The sequence below is a fragment of the Oncorhynchus masou genome, chromosome 13 (assembly GCF_036934945.1).
Source record: "Oncorhynchus masou masou isolate Uvic2021 chromosome 13, UVic_Omas_1.1, whole genome shotgun sequence".
Classification (NCBI taxonomy): Eukaryota; Metazoa; Chordata; class Actinopteri; order Salmoniformes; family Salmonidae; genus Oncorhynchus; species Oncorhynchus masou.
The window spans coordinates 8,020,841-8,041,182 of NC_088224.1; the positions used below are offsets into that span (position 1 = coordinate 8,020,841).

The window sequence follows — 20,342 nt, forward strand, 5'->3', positions numbered from 1 at the left end:
TGGTACAGTTCTCTACAGTTACATAACACAGACTGGTACAGTTCTCTACAGTTACATAACACAGACTGGTACAGTTCTCTACAGTTACATAGCACAGACTGGTACAGTTCTCTACAGTTAGATGCATAACACAGACTGGTACAGTTCTCTACAGTTACATAGCACAGACTGGTACAGTTCTCTACAGTTACATAACACAGACTGGTACAGTTCTCTACAGTTAGATGCATAGCACAGACTGGTACAGTTCTCTACAGTTACATAGCACAGACTGGTACAGTTCTCTACAGTTAGATGCATAACACAGACTGGCACAGTTCTCTACAGTTACATAACACAGACTGGCACAGTTCTCTACAGTTACATAGCACAGACTGGTACAGTTCTCTACAGTTACATAACACAGACTGGTACAGATCTCTACAGTTAGATAACACAGACTGGTACAGTTCTCTACAGTTACATAACACAGACTGGTACAGTTCTCTACAGTTAGATGCATAGCACAGACTGGTACAGTTCTCTACGGTTACATAACACAGACTGGTACAGTTCTCTACAGTTAGATGCATAACACAGACTGGTACAGTTCTCTACAGTTAGATGCATAGCACAGACTGGTACAGTTCTCTACGGTTACATAACACAGACTGGTACAGATCTCTACAGTTAGATGCATAACACAGACTGGTACAGTTCTCTACAGTTACATAACACAGACTGGTACAGTTCTCTACAGTTAGATAACACAGACTGGTACAGTTCTCTACAGTTAGATAACACAGACTGGTACAGTTCTCTACAGTTACATAACACAGACTGGTACAGTTCTCTACAGTTAGATAACACAGACTGGTACAGTTCTCTACAGTTAGATAACACAGACTGGTACAGTTCTCTACAGTTAGATAACACAGACTGGTACAGTTCTCTACAGTTACATAACACAGACTGGTACAGTTCTCTACAGTTACATAACACAGACTGGTACAGTTCTCTACAGTTAGATGCATAGCACAGACTGGTACAGTTCTCTACAGTTACATAACACAGACTGGTACAGTTCTCTACAGTTAGATAACACAGACTGGTACAGTTCTCTACAGTTACATAACACAGACTGGTACAGTTCTCTACAGTTAGATAACACAGACTGGTACAGTTCTCTACAGTTACATAACACAGACTGGTACAGTTCTCTACAGTTAGATAACACAGACTGGTACAGTTCTCTACAGTTAGATGCATAGCACAGACTGGTACAGTTCAGAGACTATACAGATCCAAAGAGATCTTCAAGAGGTACGAGGTCTTTTCTTTAGTTTAAAGAAAGGAAATGGTTTTGTGCTGCTCTCCAGTTTAGTAAGACATCTCTTATCTTTCTATCTACTACTATTCTCTCTCCTTCCTCTCCTCCTCTCGTGTTCCTCCTCTCGTGTTCCTCCTCTCGTGTTCCCCCTCTTGTGTTCCTCCTCTCGTGTTCCCCCTCTTGTGTTCCTCCTCTCGTGTTCCCCCTCTTGTGTTCCTCCTCTCGTGTTCCCCCTCTCCTCGTCTCGTGTTTCCCCTCTCGTGTTTCCCCTCTCGTGTTCCCCCTCTCGTGTTCCCCCTCTCGTGTTCCCCCTCTCGTGTTCCCCCTCTGCTCTACTAGACGGTGATTGATGCCAACATCTTCCCTGTGCTGATCGACATCCTGCAGAAGGCAGAGTTCAGAACCAGAAAGGAAGCAGCCTGGGCCATCACTAACGCCACCTCTGGAGGAATGCCTGAACAGATCAGGTATAAAGTCACACCCACATCACCAGGACAGATGAGATATGACCCACACCTCTCACCAGGACAGATGAGATATGACCCACACCTCTCACCAGGACAGATGAGATATGACCTACACCTCTCACCAGGACAGATGAGATATGACCCACACCTCTCACCAGGACAGATGAGATATGACCTACACCTCTCACCAGGACAGATGAGATATGACCCACACCTCTCACCAGGACAGATGAGATATGACCCACACCTCTCCACAGGACAGATGAGATATGACCCACACCTCTCACCTGGACAGATGAGATATGACCCACACCTCTCACCTGGACAGATGAGATATGACCTACACCTCTCACCTGGACAGATGAGATATGACCTACACCTCTCACCTGGACAGATGAGATATGACCCACACCTCTCACCTGGACAGATGAGATATGACCCACACCTCTCACCAGGACAGATGAGATATGACCTACACCTCTCACCTGGACAGATGAGATATGACCCACACCTCTCACCAGGACAGATGAGATATGACCTACACCTCTCATCTGGACAGATGAGATATGACCTACACCTCTCATCTGGACAGATGATATATGACCTACACCTCTCACCTGGACAGATGAGATATGACCTACACCTCTCACCTGGACAGATGAGATATGACCCACACCTCTCACCAGGACAGATGAGATATGACCCACACCTCTCACCAGGACAGATGATATGACCTACACCTCTCACCAGGACAGATGAGATATGACCTACACCTCTCACCAGGACAGATGAGATATGACCTACACCTCTCACCAGGACAGATGAGATATGACTCTCACCAGGACAGATGAGATATGACCTACACCTCTCACCTGGACAGATGAGATATGACCTACACCTCTCACCAGGACAGATGAGATATGACCTACACCTCTCACCTGGACAGATGATATGACCTACACCTCTCACCAGGACAGATGAGATATGACCTACACCTCTCACCTGGACAGATGATATGACCTACACCTCTCACCAGGACAGATGAGATATGACCTACACCTCTCACCAGGACAGATGATATGACCTACACCTCTCACCTGGACAGATGAGATATGACCTACACCTCTCACCTGGACAGATGAGATATGACCTACACCTCTCACCTGGACAGATGAGATATGACCTACACCTCTCACCAGGACAGATGAGATATGACCTACACCTCTCACCTGGACAGATGAGATATGACCTACACCTCTCACCTGGACAGATGAGATATGACCTACACCTCTCACCAGGACAGATGAGATATGACCTACACCTCTCACCTGGACAGCTGGTATAATTGTAGATAGGAGAGTAGAACCAGGAACGAGGTGGCTGGGGTTGTTGTTTTGGTATTGAACTGTTATTGCTTTCACCTATAGTCCTTTCAGATCAGAAATTGGCCATAGGAGGGGTCAAGAACCCTAGTCATGTCGGAAGAGGGAGGGGTCAAGAACCCTAGTCATGTCGGAGTAGGAAAGAGGGAGGGGTCAAGAACCCTTGTCATGTCGGAAGAGGAAAGAGGGAGGGGTCAAGAACCCTAGTCATGTCGGAAGAGGGAGGGGTCAAGAACCCGCCATGTCAGAAGAGGGAGGGATCAAGAACCTTCCATGTCGGAAGAGGAAAGAACCCTCGTCATGGGAAGAGGAGGGGGGACGAGGGTTCTTGACCCTCCCTCTTTCCTCTTCCGACATGACGAGGGCCCTGACCCTCCCTCTTCCGACATGACGAGTGTTCTTGACCCCTCCCTCTTCCGACATGACGAGGGTTCTTGACATGTCGGAAGAGGAAAGAGGGAGGGGTCAAGAACCCTAGTCATGTCGGAAGAGGAAAGAGGGAGGGGTCAAGAACCCTAGTCATGTTGGAATAGGAAAGAGGGAGGGGTCAAGAACCCTGGTCATGTAGGAATAGGAAAGAGGGAGGTGTCAAGAACCCTAGTCATGTTGGAATAGGGAGGGGTCAAGAACCCTAGTCATGTTGGAATAGGGAGGGGTCAAGAACCCTAGTCATGTTGGAATAGGGAGGGGTCAAGAACCCTAGTCATGTTGGAATAGGAAAGAGGGAGGGGTCAAGAACCCTAGTCATGTTGGAATAGGGAGGGGTCAAGAACCCTAGTCATGTCGGAAGAGGGAGGGGTCAAGAACCCTAGTCATGTCGGAAGAGGGAGGGGTCAAGAACCCTAGTCATGTCGGAAGAGGGAGAGGTCAAGAACCCTAGTCATGTTGGAATAGGAAAGAGGGAGGGGTCAAGAACCCTAGTCATGTCGGAATAGGAAAGAGGGAGGGGTCAAGAACCCTAGTCATGTCAGAATAGGAAAGAGGGAGGGGTCAAGAACCCTAGTCATGTCGGAAGAGGGAGGGGTCAAGAACCCTAGTCATGTTGGAATAGGGAGGGGTCAAGAACCCTAGTCATGTCGGAATAGGAAAGAGGGAGGGGTCAAGAACCCTTGTCATGTCGGAGTAGGAAAGAGGGAGTGGTCAAGAATCCTAGTCATGTCGGAAGAGGGAGGGGTCAAGAACCCTAGTCATGTCTGAGTAGGAAAGGGGGAGGGGTCAAGAACCCTAGTCATGTCGGAATAGGAAAGAACCCTAGTCATGTCGGAAGGGGAGGGGTCAAGAACCCTAGTCATGTCGGAATAGGAAAGAGGGAGGGGTCAAGAACCCTAGTCATGTCGGAGTAGGAAAGAGGGAGGGGTCAAGAACCCTAGTCATGTCGGAAGAGGGAGGGGTCAAGAACCCTAGTCATGTTGGAATAGGAAAGAGGGAGGGGTCAAGAACCCTAGTCATGTCGGAATAGGAAAGAGGGAGGGGTCAAGAACCCTAGTCATGTCGGAAGAGGGGAGGGGTCAAGAACCCTTGTCATGTCTGAGTAGGAAAGGGGGAGGGGTCAAGAACCCTTGTCATGTCGGAGTAGGAAAGGGGGAGGGTCAACAAAAGGTGGATTGGTGTTAGTTTTTCTCTCCTACTCATGTGGTCTGAGATTCCAGGCTCAAGCTGTTTTTCCACGGTGTGCATCCTTAAATTCCCTTGTTGTCCCGGTGATATCAGACAGGAGCTACATTTGGTGAACTTGCATGTGTCTGAGGCCTGGTTGGGAGCTGTTTGTCCATATTGAGTTTCTTTGCAGTTATTTTCCCCCAGAATGTCACGAGACCATAACACTCCTGTCTCAAGGCCGCTGCATTTGGCAAGCATCTGGATTGTACCAAATAACATTCCAGATTTATTACATAGGTTTCTCTCTTTCTCCCTGTCTTGCTTTCTCCTCTCCTTCTTCGACGATACACTATCTCTCCTCCCTAGTTTTCTTTGAGGTTCAATGCATCTTTCTCCTTCTCCCTCTTTCTTTTTTTGTTCTTTCTATCCCCTTTTCTCTCTAGGTACCTGGTGAACCTGGGCTGTATCAAGCCTCTGTGTGACTTGTTGACGGTGATGGACAGTAAGATAGTCCAGGTGTCTCTGAACGGTCTGGAGAACATTCTGCGACTGGGAGACCAAGAGGCCAAGCAGGATGCAGGACCCAGTGGTACTGGCATCAACCCCTACTGCTCTCTCATAGAGGAGGCCTATGGTATGTACATACATCAACCCCTACTGCTCTCATAGAGGAGGCCTATGGTACATACAAACATCAACCCCTACTGCTCTCTCATAGAGGAGGCCTATGGTATGTACATACATCAACCCCTACTGCTCTCTCATAGAGGAGGCCTATGGTATGTACATACAAACATCAACCCCTACTGCTCTCTCATAGAGGAGGCCTATGGTATGTACATACAAACATCAACCCCTACTGCTCATCAACCCCTACTGCTCTCATAGAGGAGGCCTATGGTATGTACATACATCAACCCCTACTGCTCTCTCATAGAGGAGGCCTATGGTACATACAAACATCATCCCCTACTGCTCTCTCATAGAGGAGGCCTATGGTATGTACATACAAACATCAACCCCTACTGCTCTCTCTGAGGAGGCCTATGGTATGTACATACAAAAACATCATCCCCTACTGCTCAAACATCAACCCCTCTGCTCTCTCATAGAGGAGGCCTATGGTATGTACATACATCAACCATCCCCTACTGCTCTCTCTCATAGAGGAGGCCTATGGTACATACAAACATCATCTCCCCTACTGCTCTCTCATAGAGGAGGCCTATGGTATGTACATACAAACATCATCCTGCCTCTCATAGAGGAGGCCTATGCATACAAACATCAACCCCTCTGCTCTCAGAGGAGGCCTATGGTATGTACATACAAACATCAACCCCTACTGCTCTCTCATAGAGGAGGCCTATGGTACATACAAACATCATCCCCTACTGCTCTCTCATAGAGGAGGCCTATGGTATGTACATACATCAACCCCTACTGCTCTCTCATAGAGGAGGCCTATGGTACATACAAACATCATCCCCTACTGCTCTCTCATAGAGGAGGCCTATGGTATGTACATACAAACATCAACCCCTACTGCTCTCTCATAGAGGAGGCCTATGGTACATACAAACATCATCCCCTACCTGCTCATACTCATCCCCTACTGCTCTCTCATAGAGGAGGCCTATGGTATGTACATACAAACATCATCCCCTACTGCTCTCTGAGGAGGCATCTATGGCACATACAAACATCATCCCCTACTGCTCTCATAGAGGAGGCCTATGGTACATACAAACATCATCCCCTACTGCTCTCTCATAGAGGAGGCCTATGGTACATACAAACATCATCCCCTACTGCTCTCTCATAGAGGAGGCCTATGGTAGGCTCTATGGCACATACAAACATCATCCCCTACTGCTCTCCCCTACTGCTCTAGAGGAGGCCTATGGCACATACAAACATCAGCCCCTACTGCTCTCTCTGAGGAGGCCTATGGCACATACAAACATCAGCCCCTACTGCTCTCTCATAGAGGAGGCCTATTGTACATACAAACATCATCCCCTACTGCTCTCTCTGAGGAGGCCTATGGCACATACAAACATCATCCCCTACTGCTCTCTCTGAGGAGGCCTATGGTACATACAAACATCATCCCCTACTGCTCTCATAGAGGAGGCCTATGGTACATACAAACATCATCCCCTACTGATCTCTCTGAGGAGGCCTATAGTACATACAAACATCATCCCCTACTGCTCTCCCTGAGGAGGCCTATGGTACATACAAACATCATCCCCTACTGCTCTCTCATAGAGGAGGCCTATGGTACATACAAACATCATCCCCTACTGCTCTCCCTGAGGAGGCCTATGGTACATACAAACATCATCCCCTACTGCTCTCTCATAGAGGAGGCCTATCAACCCCTACTGTACATATGGTAAACATCATCCCCTACTGCTCTCCCTGAGGAGGCCTATGGTACATACAAACATCATCCCCTACTGCTCTCTCATAGAGGAGGCCTATGGCACATACAAACATCATCCCCTACTGCTCTCTCATAGAGGAGGCCTATGGTACATACAAACATCATCCCCTACTGCTCTCTCATAGAGGAGGCCTATGGTACATACAAACATCATCCCCTACTGCTCTCTCATAGAGGAGGCCTATGGTACATACAAACATCATCCCCTACTGCCTCTGATAGAGGAGGCCTATGGTACAAACATCATCCCCTACTGCACATACAAACATCATCCCCTACTGCTCTCTCATAGAGGAGGCCTATGGTACATACAAACATCATCCCCTACTGCTCTCATAGAGGAGGCCTATGGTACATACAAACATCATCCCCTAATGCTCTCTCCCTGAGGAGGCCTATGGTATGTACATACAAACATCATCCCCTACTGCTCTCATAGAGGAGGCCTATGGCACATACAAACATCATCCCCTACTGCTCTCTCTGAGGAGGCCTATGGTACATACAAACATCATCCCCTACTGCTCTCTCCCTGAGGAGGCCTATGGTACATACAAACATCATCCCCTACTGCTCTCAGAGGAGGCCTATAGTACATACAAACATCATCCCCTAATGCTCTCTCCCTGAGGAGGCCTATGGTACATACAAACATCATCCCCTACTGCTCTCTCTTAGAGGAGGCCTATGGTACATACAAACATCATCCCCTACTGCTCTCATAGAGGAGGCCTATGGTACATACAAACATCATCCCCTACTGAGGAGGCCTATGGTACATACAAATCATCATCCCCTACTGCTCTCATCCCCTACTGCTCTCATAGAGGAGGCCTATGGTACATACAAACATCATCCCCTACTGCTCTCTCCCTGAGGAGGCCTATGGTACATACAAACATCATCCCCTACTGCTCTCTCATAGAGGAGGCCTATGGTACATACAAACATCATCCCCTACTGCTCTCTCTGAGGAGGCCTATGGTACATACAAACATCATCCCCTACTGCTCTCATAGAGGAGGCCTATGGTACATACAAACATCATCCCCTACTGCTCTCTCATAGAGGAGGCCTATGGTACATACAAACATCATCCCCTACTGCTCTCTCATAGAGGAGGCCTATGGCACATACAAACATCATCCCCTACTGCTCTCTCTTAGAGGAGGCCTATGGTACATACAAACATCAACCCCTACTGCTCTCTCATAGAGGAGGACTATGGCCTTGGAACATACAAACATCATCCCCTACTGCTCTCTCATAGAGGAGGACTATGGCACATACAAACATCATCCCCTACTGCTCTCATAGAGGAGGCCTATGGTATGCACAGTGCATTTGGAAAGTATTCAGACCCCTTGACTTTTTCCACATTTTGTTACGTTATGTTTTTTTACCCTTCAATCTACCCATAATGACAAAGCAAAAAAAAACAGTTTAGAAATTTTAGCAAATTATATAAAACTTTTTTTTTTTTTACTGAAATATCACATTTATGTAAGTATTCAGACCCATCACACAGTACTTTGTTGAAGCACCTTTGGCGGCGATTGCAGCCTGGAGTCTTCTTGGGTATGACGCTGCAAGCTTGTATTTGGGGAGTTTCTCTCATTCTTCTCTGCAGATCCTCTCAAGCTCTGTCAGGTTGGATGAGGAGCTTCGCTGCACAGCTATTTTCAGGTCTCTCTAGAGATGTTAGATCGTGTTCAAGTCCAGGCTCTGGCTGGGACACTCAAGGACATTGAGACTTGTCCCGAAGCCATTCCTGCGTTATCTTGTCTGTGCTTAGGATCGTTGTCCTGTTGGAAAGTGAACCTTTGTCCCAGTCTGAGGTACTGAGCGCTCTGGTGCAGGTTTTCATCAAGGTTCTCTGTTCTTTGCTCTGTTCATCTTTCCCTCGATCCTGACTAGTCTCCCAGTCCCTGCCGCTGAAAAACATCCCCACAGCATGATGCTGCCACCACCACCATGCTTCACTGTAGGGATGGTGCCAGGTTTCCTCCAGACGTGAACCTTGTCATTCAGGCCAGAGTTCAGTCTTGGTTTCATCAGACCAGAGAATCTTGTTTCTCATGGTCTGAGAGTCTTTAGGTGCCTTTTGGAAAACTCCAAGCGGGCTGTCATGTGCCTTTTACTGAGGAGTGTCTTCCGTCTGGCCACTCGACCATAAAGGCCTGATTGGTGGTGTGCTGCAGAGATGGTTGTCCTTCTGGAAGGTTCTCCCATCTCCAGAGAAGAACTCTGGAGCTCTGTCATAGTGACCATCAGGTTCTTGGTCACCTCCCTGACCAAGGCCCTTCTCCCCGATTTGCTCAGTTTGTCCGGACAGCCAGCTCAAGGAAGAGTCTTGGTGGTTCCAAACTTCTTCCATTTAAGAATGATGGAGGCCACTGTGTCTCTTGGGGACCAATGCTGCAGAAATGTTTTTGGTACCCTTCCCTATGCCTCGACACAATCCTGTTTTGGAGCTCTACGGATAATTCCTTTCGACCTCATGACTTGGTTTTTGCTCTGACATGCACTGTCAACTGTGGGACATTTATATATACTGGTGTGTGCCTTTACAAATCATGTCCAATCAATTGAATTTACCACAGGTGGACTTCCAATCAAGTTGTAGAAACATCTCAAGGATGATCAATGGAAACAGGATGCACCTGAGCTCAATTCAAGAGTCTCATAGCAAAGGGTCTGAATACTTATGTAAATTAGCTATCTCTTTAAAAAAAAATGTTTTTTAACCATTTGCAAACATTAATATAAACCTGTTTTTGCTTTGTCATTATGGGGTAGTGTGTGAATTATTGTATTTAATCCATTTTAGAATAAGGCTGTAACATAACACTGTGGAAAAAGTCACGGGGTCTGAATACTTTCTCAATGTGCTGTTATTATATACAAACACCTTCATATAGTATATGAACACACATACAGGACACACACACAAATACAGGACACACACACACATACAGGACACACACATACAGGACACACACACACATACATACAGGACACACACACACACATACAGGACACACACACACACATACACACACATACAGGACACACACACACACACAGGACACACACACACACACAGGACACACACACACATACAGGACACACACACACACACATACAGGACACACACACACACACACACACACATACAGGACACACACACACACACACACAGGACACACACACAGGACACACACACACGGACACACACACACATACATATCTCAGCAAAAAAAAAAAACGTCTTCACTGTCAACTGGGTTTTATTTTCAGCAAACTGAACATAAGATTCAATAACTGAGACATAAACTGAACAAGTTCCACAGACATGTGACTAACAGAAATGAAATAATGTGACCCTGAACAAAGGGGGGGTCAAAATCAAAAGTAACAGTCAGTATCTGGTGTGGCCACCAGCTGCATTAAGTACTGCAGTGCATCTCCTCCTCATGGACTGCACCAGATTTGCCAGTTCTGGCTGTGAGATTTTACCCCACTCTTCCACCAAGGCACCTGCAAGTTCCCGGACATTCCTGGGGGGGAAGGGCCCGAGCCCTCACCCTCCGATCCTACAGGTCCCAGACGTGCTCAATGGGATTGAGATCCAGGCTCTTCCCTGGCCATGGCAGAACCCTGGCATTCCTCTCTAGCAGGAAATCACGCACAGAACGAGCAGTATGGCTGGTGGCATTGTCATGCTGGAGGGTCATGTCAGGATGAGCCTGCAGGAAGGGTACCACATGAGGGAGGAGGATGTCTTCCCTGTTACACACAGCGTTGAGATTGCCTGCAATGACAACAAGCTCAGTCCGATGATGTTGTGACACACTGCCCCAGACCATGACGGACCCTCCAAAGCGATCCCGCTCCAGAGTACAGGCCTCGATCCAGGGTACAGGCCTCCAGAGTATAGGCCAGGGTACCCTCGGTGGACAGAGTGTACAGAGTACAGGCCTAGGCCAGGGTACAGGCCTCGGTGGACAGAGTGTGGCCAGGGTACAGGCCTCGGTGTACAGAGTATAGGCCAGGGTACAGGCCTCGGTGTGCAGAGTGTAGGCCAGGGTACAGGCCTCGGTGGACAGAGTATAGGCCAGGGTACAGGCCTCGGTGTACAGAGTATAGGCCAGGGTACAGGCCTCGGTGTACAGAGTATAGGCCAGGGTACAGGCCTTGGTGTACAGAGTATTATACAGGCCTCGGTGTACAGAGTATAATACAGGCCTCTGTGGACAGAGTGTAGGCCAGGGTACAGGCCTCGGTGGACAGAGTATAGGCCAGGGTACAGGCCTTGGTGTACAGAGTACAGGCCAGGGTACAGGCCTTGGTGTACAGAGTGTAGGCCAGGGTACAGGCCTGCGACGGTGGGTTTGTGCCCGTAGGCGACATTGTTGCCGGTGATGTCTGGTGAGGACCTGCCTTACAACAGGCCTACAAGCCCTCAGTCCAGCCTCTTTCAGCCTATTGTGGACAGTCTGAGCACTGATGGAGGGATTGTGCGTTCCTGGTGTAACTCAGGCAGTTTTTGTTGCCATCCTGTACCTGTTCGGCAGGTGTGATGTTCGGATGTACCGATCCTGTGCAGGTGTTGTTACACGTGGTCTGCCACTGCGAGGACGATCAGCTGTCCGTCCGGTCTCCCTGTAGCGCTGTTTTAGGCGTCTCACAGTACGGACATTGCAATTTATTGCCCCGGCCACATCAGCAGTCCTCATGCCTCCTTGCAGCATGCCTAAGGCACGTTCACGCAGATGAGCAGGGACCCTGGGCATATTTATTTTGGTGGTTTTCAGAGTCAGTAGAAAGGCCTCTTTAGTGTCCTAAGTTTTCATAACTGTGACCTTAATTGCCTACCGTCTGTAAGCTGTTGGTGTCTTAACGGCCGTTCCGCAGGTGCCTGTTCATTAATTGTTTATTTGTCATTGAACCAGCATTTGAAACAGTGTTTAAACCCTTTACAATGAAGATCTGTGAAGTTATTTGGATTTATATGAATTATCTTTGAAAGACAGGGTCCTGAAAAACAGACGCTTCTTTTGTTTTGCTGAGTTTACATACAGGACACACATGCATACATGCATACATACATACATACATACATACATACATACATACATACATACACATACAGGACACACACAGGACATACACACACACACACAGGACATACATACAGGACACACACACACACACAGGACATACATACATACATACATACATACATACATACATACATACATACATACATACATACATACATACATACACACATACACAAATACACACATACATACAGGACACACACTTGCATAATCTACCATGTGAATTAATAGATCATCTCTCTCCAGGTCTAGATAAGATCGAGTTCCTTCAGAGCCATGAGAACCAAGAGATCTACCAGAAGGCTTTTGATCTGATAGAGCACTACTTTGGAGTGGAGGAGGAGGACCAGAACCTGGCTCCTCCAATGGACCAGGCCAATCAGCAGTTCCTCTTCCCCCAGCAGGAGGCACCCATGGAGGGCTTTCAGCTATAACGCCCTCCTTGTCCTCTGGTTCTCATCTGGTTCATCTTAACCAACCATCACTCATACCCATGGAGGAGTTTCAGATGAAACATCCACCCCCTTATCCTCATACCCATGGAGGAATTTGGCGTATAATCAGTCCCCTCCACCCTCCATGTCCAACCATTGCCCCATCCTCTATACCCACCCTGAGCCCAAGGGCTAGTATTAGCCCCAACAGATAAAGGGTGGAGGTGACACACCCCCCACCTGTGAAGCAATGACCTTATCCACCTTATATCCTCCACCTCCATGGAAGTTAGAGCGTTGTCCTCTCCCTCCTCTCCCATGGAAGGCTTTACAGATTCAACTATCCAACCTATATTCCCAATCTTTGAGCTGGCTTTTACCTACCCTAACAGATCAGACGCTTTCTAACGGAATGCCACGTCTCGGCCAATAGGAGACCTGAACTCAACCCGACCTGACGATAAAACAAAGCTCTTCCTGATCAGTGATCCCACAACCAGCCGAGGTTTGGTCCAGTCCAGGTTTAATGCACAGATACAATAACAGATACACCGCCAGTGCTGTTGATACCCTGATTCTTCTGACCGTAAGGGCGGTTTGGTTTGGTTATTAGTGCTTCCTGTCTGCCCATAGGGGATGTCCTCCTTCGGGATGTAAGGGTCAAACCTAACCAGTGGGAGAGATGTGTTTTTATTTAATTTTTACCCAGCTCCTTTACGACAATTCTCTTCCTAGTCCTTATCTGTTTCCCCTCGTTTTAGCTTTTGTCCACCCTGTGTTTCCCTCTGGCTTGTTCTAAAACGTACTGCATCTACATGCACCACCTGAAGACTGAAGTGTCCCAAGACAGACGAATGGTCTCTCTACTGTTAACAATAAAACAATCCGGATGTATTCTCAACTAGGCCAAACCCTCATTCATATTGGTTTCTGTCTATATCGGACATACAGGGTTCCAATAAGCAATTCTTGGGGTTCTTAGGAATTCTAGAACTATGGTTAGAAGTGTAGAGCCAAGGTTCTCCCCTTCTCGAACTGAGTCCTTTCTCTACAATGTCTTTATTGTTGAACTTTTAGTTTTGTGCTTGTGGAGGAGCATGTTGGGATCTGAATCGTAAAATCAGGTAAACGTCTGGGGCTAAGGGAGGATGTTGATTAGGGAAGGGGGGGGGGGGGCTGCGAGGGGGAAAGGGAGTATAGGTGTGTGGGGATATTGAAAGATATATAAAGTTACCTAGGTTACTAGCTTGATCCGAGCTTGATATAACTAGCAATATAATGTTTGTTGTGTGCCGTGTTCCTAATAATGTTACATTTGAATTATGAAGTGATTGTAAATGTTTAAACAGCACACCGCTGGGGGGGGCTACGCTACGCTAGCCATAGCACGAGAATATGTGATTATCCAAACCAAACTTATTTTTATATATAAATACAGACACTGTCAGATCTTCATTTGGCTTTCAAGGGATCGTTGCTCTTTTATATAAGGATTAGGGATGATTCCTTACTTGGGGAAAAAAACACGCGTAACTTTAGTCAGATGGCAACATCAGATTTATGCAAAACTATATTGAAGTTACTCACATGCATGTCCGGTTAGGATATGGGCTTTTTAGTTTTTCCTCTGACCCCTGGGATGCGTTCCATAGGAGCCTGGGATGCGTTCCAAACGGCACACTATTCCCTATAGAGTGCACTACTTCTGACCCTATGGGCTCTGGCCAAAAGCTGTGTTATATATATGTATGTATATATATAGTGTGCCATTTGGGACTTGACCCCTGGGGTAAATATATGTTTGTGCTGGCTGAGTTGTTCTAGGCCCTGGGATGTGATGAGGTGTTGCTGCCCGCCCCCCGGTGTGTCTGTGGTAGGATGGTGTTTCTACTGCCTTACCTACTGTCACGAAGTATCCCTTTGCCAAACACCTGGTAGAACACACCTGGTAGAACACACCTGGTAGCACACACCTGGTGGTACACACCTGGTGGTACACACCTCGCGTGTGAGAGAGGATGGTGGGGTGAGGGAGGTGGGAGAGGCAGGGGGCGGGAGAGAGGCAGGATGGGAGAGGAGGAGGGGGGGGCTGGGGAGTGTCGTAATTTAGGTCTTTAGAAAATCAAACGATATATAAGAATTTCATGTCCCATTGAGAAGAGAAAGTACAGGGGGCAGAGTTTATCACATATTAGATGGTATTGTTCAGGGGGCAGAGTTTATCACATATTAGTGGCGGTGAGGTAATGCCATCTATCATCTAGTTGGCGGTGAGGTAATACCATCTATCATCTAGTTGGCGGTGAGGTAATACCATCTATCATCTAGTTGGCGGTGAGGTAATACCATCTATCATCTAGTTGGCGGTGAGGTAATACCATCTATCATCTAGTTGGCGGTGAGGTAATACCATATATCATCTAGTTGGCGGTGAGGTAATACCATATATCATCTAGTTGGCGGTGAGGTAATACCATCTATCATCTAGTTGGCGGTGAGGTAATACCATCTATCATCTAGTTGGCGGTGAGGTAATACCATCTATCATCTAGTTGGCGGTGAGGTAATACCATCTATCATCTAGTTGGCGGTGAGGTAATACCATCTATCATCTAGTTGGCGGTGAGGTAATACCATCTATCATCTAGTAGGCGGTGAGGTAATACCATCTATCATCTAGTTGGCGGTGAGGTAATACCATCTATTTGAGGTAAGTTACTGGAACTCTGCTGTGTTTGGAAGAAATGGGAATGAGAACTTGTAATATTCCATGGGTCGTTGTGATGGGGATAAGTACTAGGTATCGTTGGGATGGGGATAAGTACTAGGTGTCGTTGTGATGGGGATAAGTACTAGGTATCGTTGGGATGGGGATAAGTACTAGGTATCGTTGGGATGGGGATAAGTACTAGGTATCGTTGGGGTGGGGATAAGTACTAGGAATCGTGATGGGGGTAAGTACTAGGAATCGTTGTGATGGGGATAAGTACTAGGTATCGTTGTGATGGGGATAAGTACTAGGTATCGTTGTGATGGGGATAAGCACTAGGTATCGTTGTGATGGGGATAAGCACTAGGTATCGTTGGGATGGGGATAAGCACTAGGTATCGTTGGGATGGGGATAAGTACTAGGTATCGTTGTGATGGGGATAAGTACTAGGTATCGTTGGGATGGGGATAAGTACTGGGTATCGTTGTGATGGGGATAAGTACTAGGTATCGTTGTGATGGGGATAAGTACTAGGTATCGTTGTGATGGGGATAAGTACTAGGTATCGTTGGGATGGGGATAAGTACTGGGTATCGTTGTGATGGGGATAAGTACTGGGTATCGTTGTGATGGGGATAAGTACTAGGTATTGATGTGTATTATTCTAGAGAGTCTCTGGTCAGAGGTAGAAGCCACTCGTTTTGACACCTAGAGAGTCTCTGGTCAGAGGTAGAAGCCACTCGTTTTGACACCTAGAGAGTCTCTGGTCAGAGGTAGAAGCCACTCGTTTTGACACCTAGAGAGTCTCTGGTCAGAGGTAGAAGCCACTCGTTTTGACACCTAGAGAGTCTCTGGTCAGAGGTAGAAGCCACTCGTTTTGACACCTAGAGAGTCTCTGGTCAGAGGTAGAAGCCACTCGTTTTGACACCTATCGAGTCTCTGACTAGAGGTAGAAGCCACTCGTTTTGACAGGAGCCACGTAGAGAACCTCTATATCGGACAGCGTGTCATTTGAAATGAAAACGTAGATCGAACGACAACCGGGGTTTGGCAAGGGATACGTGTTTTAATTTAGACCGTGACGGACCTCACCGCGGAAATTCTAGTAAAGAGATGTATTTGCACACACACTTCATGCATACAACACCAGAAGACAGTACACAGTACACACGGACGAGTGCTACACAACAAGGAAAAACAACTTCCATTATCCAGTTTATTTTGTATTTTTTTGAATGAACATTGTGTTTTCTTTTTCTGTGTTCTATTTCTACAGGTTTTGGTTTCCGATGCACTATGTTCGTTCAATGTTTTTTTTTTTTATTGCATCGTTTTGCCACTTCCTGTTAGGCACTTTTTGAAGTTATGCACTTAACATGTTTTAATTAAATAATGCACCCACCCACCCACACACAGTGCAATGCTCCTATTGAAAAGATTAGATTAATACTGGAGGTGGAAGGTATGACACAAAGGATTATTAAAGTGCAACAATCAAATTCACAGCATCATTTCCTCATACCTCTCTTTTTAAAGAATATCAGAGAGAATGGGACATTTCTGGTATTTATTTTCTTGAGGAAGATTACGGTGTATTTACTGATATTAAGGAAACCTATTTTCTTCCTCTGCTACATTGACTGAAGATGGTTTGATGTTATGCCCTTAGACACAGATCTAGGATCAGCTTACCTTCAATCATAACCTTAAATATCAATTGGGGGGTTGGGGGGGGGGGGGTCAGTTCAAGCTGAACTCAGATCAGTGTCTATGGGTTGAGTGGAGCTTATGGGATCCCAAACATCTGGTAGTGTGACCACTGACTGCAGTTGTTTGGGGGAAGAGACATATATGTCTAATGGTTATATTTCCATCGGAGTCTGGTAGCGGCTTGTTCTGTGGAACCATCCATTTCCCCTTGTGGAGTTGAACTGACTGGGTTGAGCTAAACAACATCGGAATAGTAGGATTTTTGGTTTGTTTGGTAGCGAAACAAAGTGAATGTGGACAAAAAAATATATATTTTTAAAAACTTTTCTAAAAGTTGGAAGGATATTTGTAATGCAGCAGGATTTCTTCATTTTGGGGGGGGGGGTGACTTCTTCATATGCTAGCTATGAGAGATCCCTTGTCATTGCACCTGTTTATATAGCAAGTCATTCCCTTATGGTTCTATTGTCTTACCTGGTGTGGTGTCTCGGTAGGTTGAGCCTGTGAGGTTGTGAGCCATGACTTTATGCAATGTCTTATCGTATTATATGTCCAACTCTGCAATGAGGATGATTTGTGGTCTGCAATGATGAGGATGATTTGTGGTCTGCAATGATGAGGATGATTTGTGGTCTGCAATGATGAGGATGATTTATGGTCTGCAATGATGAGGATGATTTATGGTCTGCAATGATGAGGATGATTTATGGTCTGCAATGATGAGGATGATTTATGGTCTGCAATGATGAGGATGATTTATGGTCTGCAATGATGAGGATGATTTGTGGTCTGCAATGATGAGGATGATTTGTGGTCTGCAATGATGAGGATGATTTATGGTCTGCAATGATGAGGATGATTTATGGTCTGCAATGATGAGGATGATTTATGGTCTGCAATGATGAGGATGATTTGTGGTCTGCAATGATGAGGATGATTTGTGGTCTGCAATGATGAGGATGATTTATTTATGGTCTGCAATGATGAGGATGATTTATGGTCTGCAATGATGAGGATGATTTATGGTCTGCAATGATGAGGATGATTTATGGTCTGCAATGATGAGGATGATTTATGGTCTGCAATGATGAGGATGATTTATGGTCTGCAATGATGAGGATGATTTATGGTCTGCAATGACGGTGACTCGTGGTTTTGGACACGTTGTGCTTTGGTTGACATGCAACTTGTATTCAAATTTGTTAAGAGACGAAGCTTGGCATTGATCTGACATAGAGCAGCTTGTAATGGTCATAGACTACAGGCTATTTTAGGATTCTGTACACCATGGTTGTCTAAAGGGAAATGGTTGTCCACAGAACAAGTGACCCCCAAAAACAGACATTTGAGACTAAATAAATCTAGAAAATAATGAAACATTAGCTAAATAACTTTCTCTCCATCACTAACATGTGAAGCAGCATTTATATATTAGTAGTCTTTGTTTGTTTTTTTTTGTTTTTTTCGGATGTACTTTTGTGTGCAGTCTATCAACAAAGACTACCAGAATAGTAAGATATTATACAAATCAGTGGATTAAATGTATATTTCTAATTGTGAAAAATGAAAATGCACTCCTATTCACTGAAGTGCCAATCCTGACCAACTACAGACTTGAGGTTGATTAAACGTCTTTTGAGTTGGTGATCATAATCTTTTTTTTTTTCTTGAATGTGCACGTTTGTAGTGCAAAATACTGTTGATGTTTGTTTTCTTATCTTCTAGTTCCATGACTTGCCGTGGTTTCTCTAAACAAGTGGCATTCTTTACTGCTTTTGCACAAAAAAAAAACTGGGATTGAGTCAGAACAGAGGAATAATTTAATCGACAAAAAAAATATATATATATTTTTTATTCTATCATGGTGATAAGTGAATAATGATGCTCTTTTCTTCCATTTTTGAATGTGTTGTTTTCACTGTTCAGACCTCACGCTGATGCAACTGCAGGACCGCCAGTCCAGACATGGGTTTGATTAGAGAAAGGCAGAGCCATCAAGTGTAATTTTAGGCTGAGAACAGACTGCATTGCACATTAGGTCCCCAAGTTATTCCTTAGTCGGGTAATATGGTCTGGAAAAGCTCCGAGCCCAGGCCAATACAGGGCCACGTTCAGTAGCTAAACGTTGCAGATAGACGAGCCAACGTGATTCATTCTACATTTTAGAGGCATGTTTGTTCTACATAGAAATATTTCTATCTTAATGTTCTAAACTGTTGTGCCCTGCTGAACGGTCTGCTCAACTTGAACTTCCATGTTGGCACGACCCATCTACCCACAAACAGCCACATAATGCACGACCCATCTACCCACACACAGCCACGTAATGCACGACCCATCTACCCACAAACAGCCACATAATGCACGACCCATCTACCCACAAACAGCCACCTAATGCACGACCCATCTACCCACAAACAACTAACAGCTAATTTATTTTTTCTTCTTTAAAAAAAAACTTTTTTTGTTGACTTTGTGGTGCTTTGCCATTGCATGTACATTGACTTGGATATAGAGGGTATATAATTATTATTGGCTGGACAGACCCAGTCACTCACTCAACCAATCACTTGTCACTAGCTTTCAGCTATCTCTTGATTTAGCACAATGAATCAGAAGCTACATCCTTGGCTGAGAATGAACCAACCAATCAGAGCTGCAATAGAATATTCTCTAAAAGTCAACCATCCCCAGGGATTCATTTAAGACTGCTCCCAAAAGTGCATCCTATTTCATATCTAACGTGCTACTTTTGGAACAGGGGTCCATTGGGGCTCTGGTGAAAAGTAGTGCAGTAATTAAGGAATAGACTGTCATTTGGGACAGAACAGTCTTTCCTTCCTCCCTTCAGTGCAATTAACAGAGCTGAATGAATCCTACACATGCCTAATGATTTCTGCAACGTGCTGAAATGCTTCATATTGCAATTAGTAGAAGGGACAGGAGGTTTTTCCTGACCAGGAGAAAATCAAATGTTATTTGAGACATGCGTCCAACACACCAGGTGTAGATCTTACAGTGAAATGCTTTTCAAGCCCTTAACCAGTTTTAAGAAGAAAGTGTTAAAAGTATTTATTTCCTAAAATATTCTGTGTCCCAAATGGCACTATATTCCCTACAGCAGGGGTATTTTCTCTTCTACTCGATAATTA

At 45.7% G+C, this 20,342-nt stretch overlaps 1 protein-coding gene across 2 annotated transcripts in view; it reads left to right on the forward strand.

The window, feature by feature from the left end:
- Positions 1–13,924, forward strand: part of kpna6 (karyopherin alpha 6 (importin alpha 7)) — a 33,980-nt gene extending 20,056 nt beyond the window's left edge. For both annotated transcript variants that reach the window (XM_064982862.1, XM_064982861.1), the window contains 3 exons: positions 1,649–1,776; positions 5,201–5,391; positions 12,582–13,924. In XM_064982862.1, the coding sequence (XP_064838934.1) occupies positions 1,649–1,776; positions 5,201–5,391; positions 12,582–12,769 (507 nt within the window). In that variant the 3' untranslated portion in view covers positions 12,770–13,924. The remainder of the gene's footprint in view (positions 1–1,648; positions 1,777–5,200; positions 5,392–12,581) is intronic.
- Positions 13,925–20,342: the final 6,418 nt, after the last annotated feature.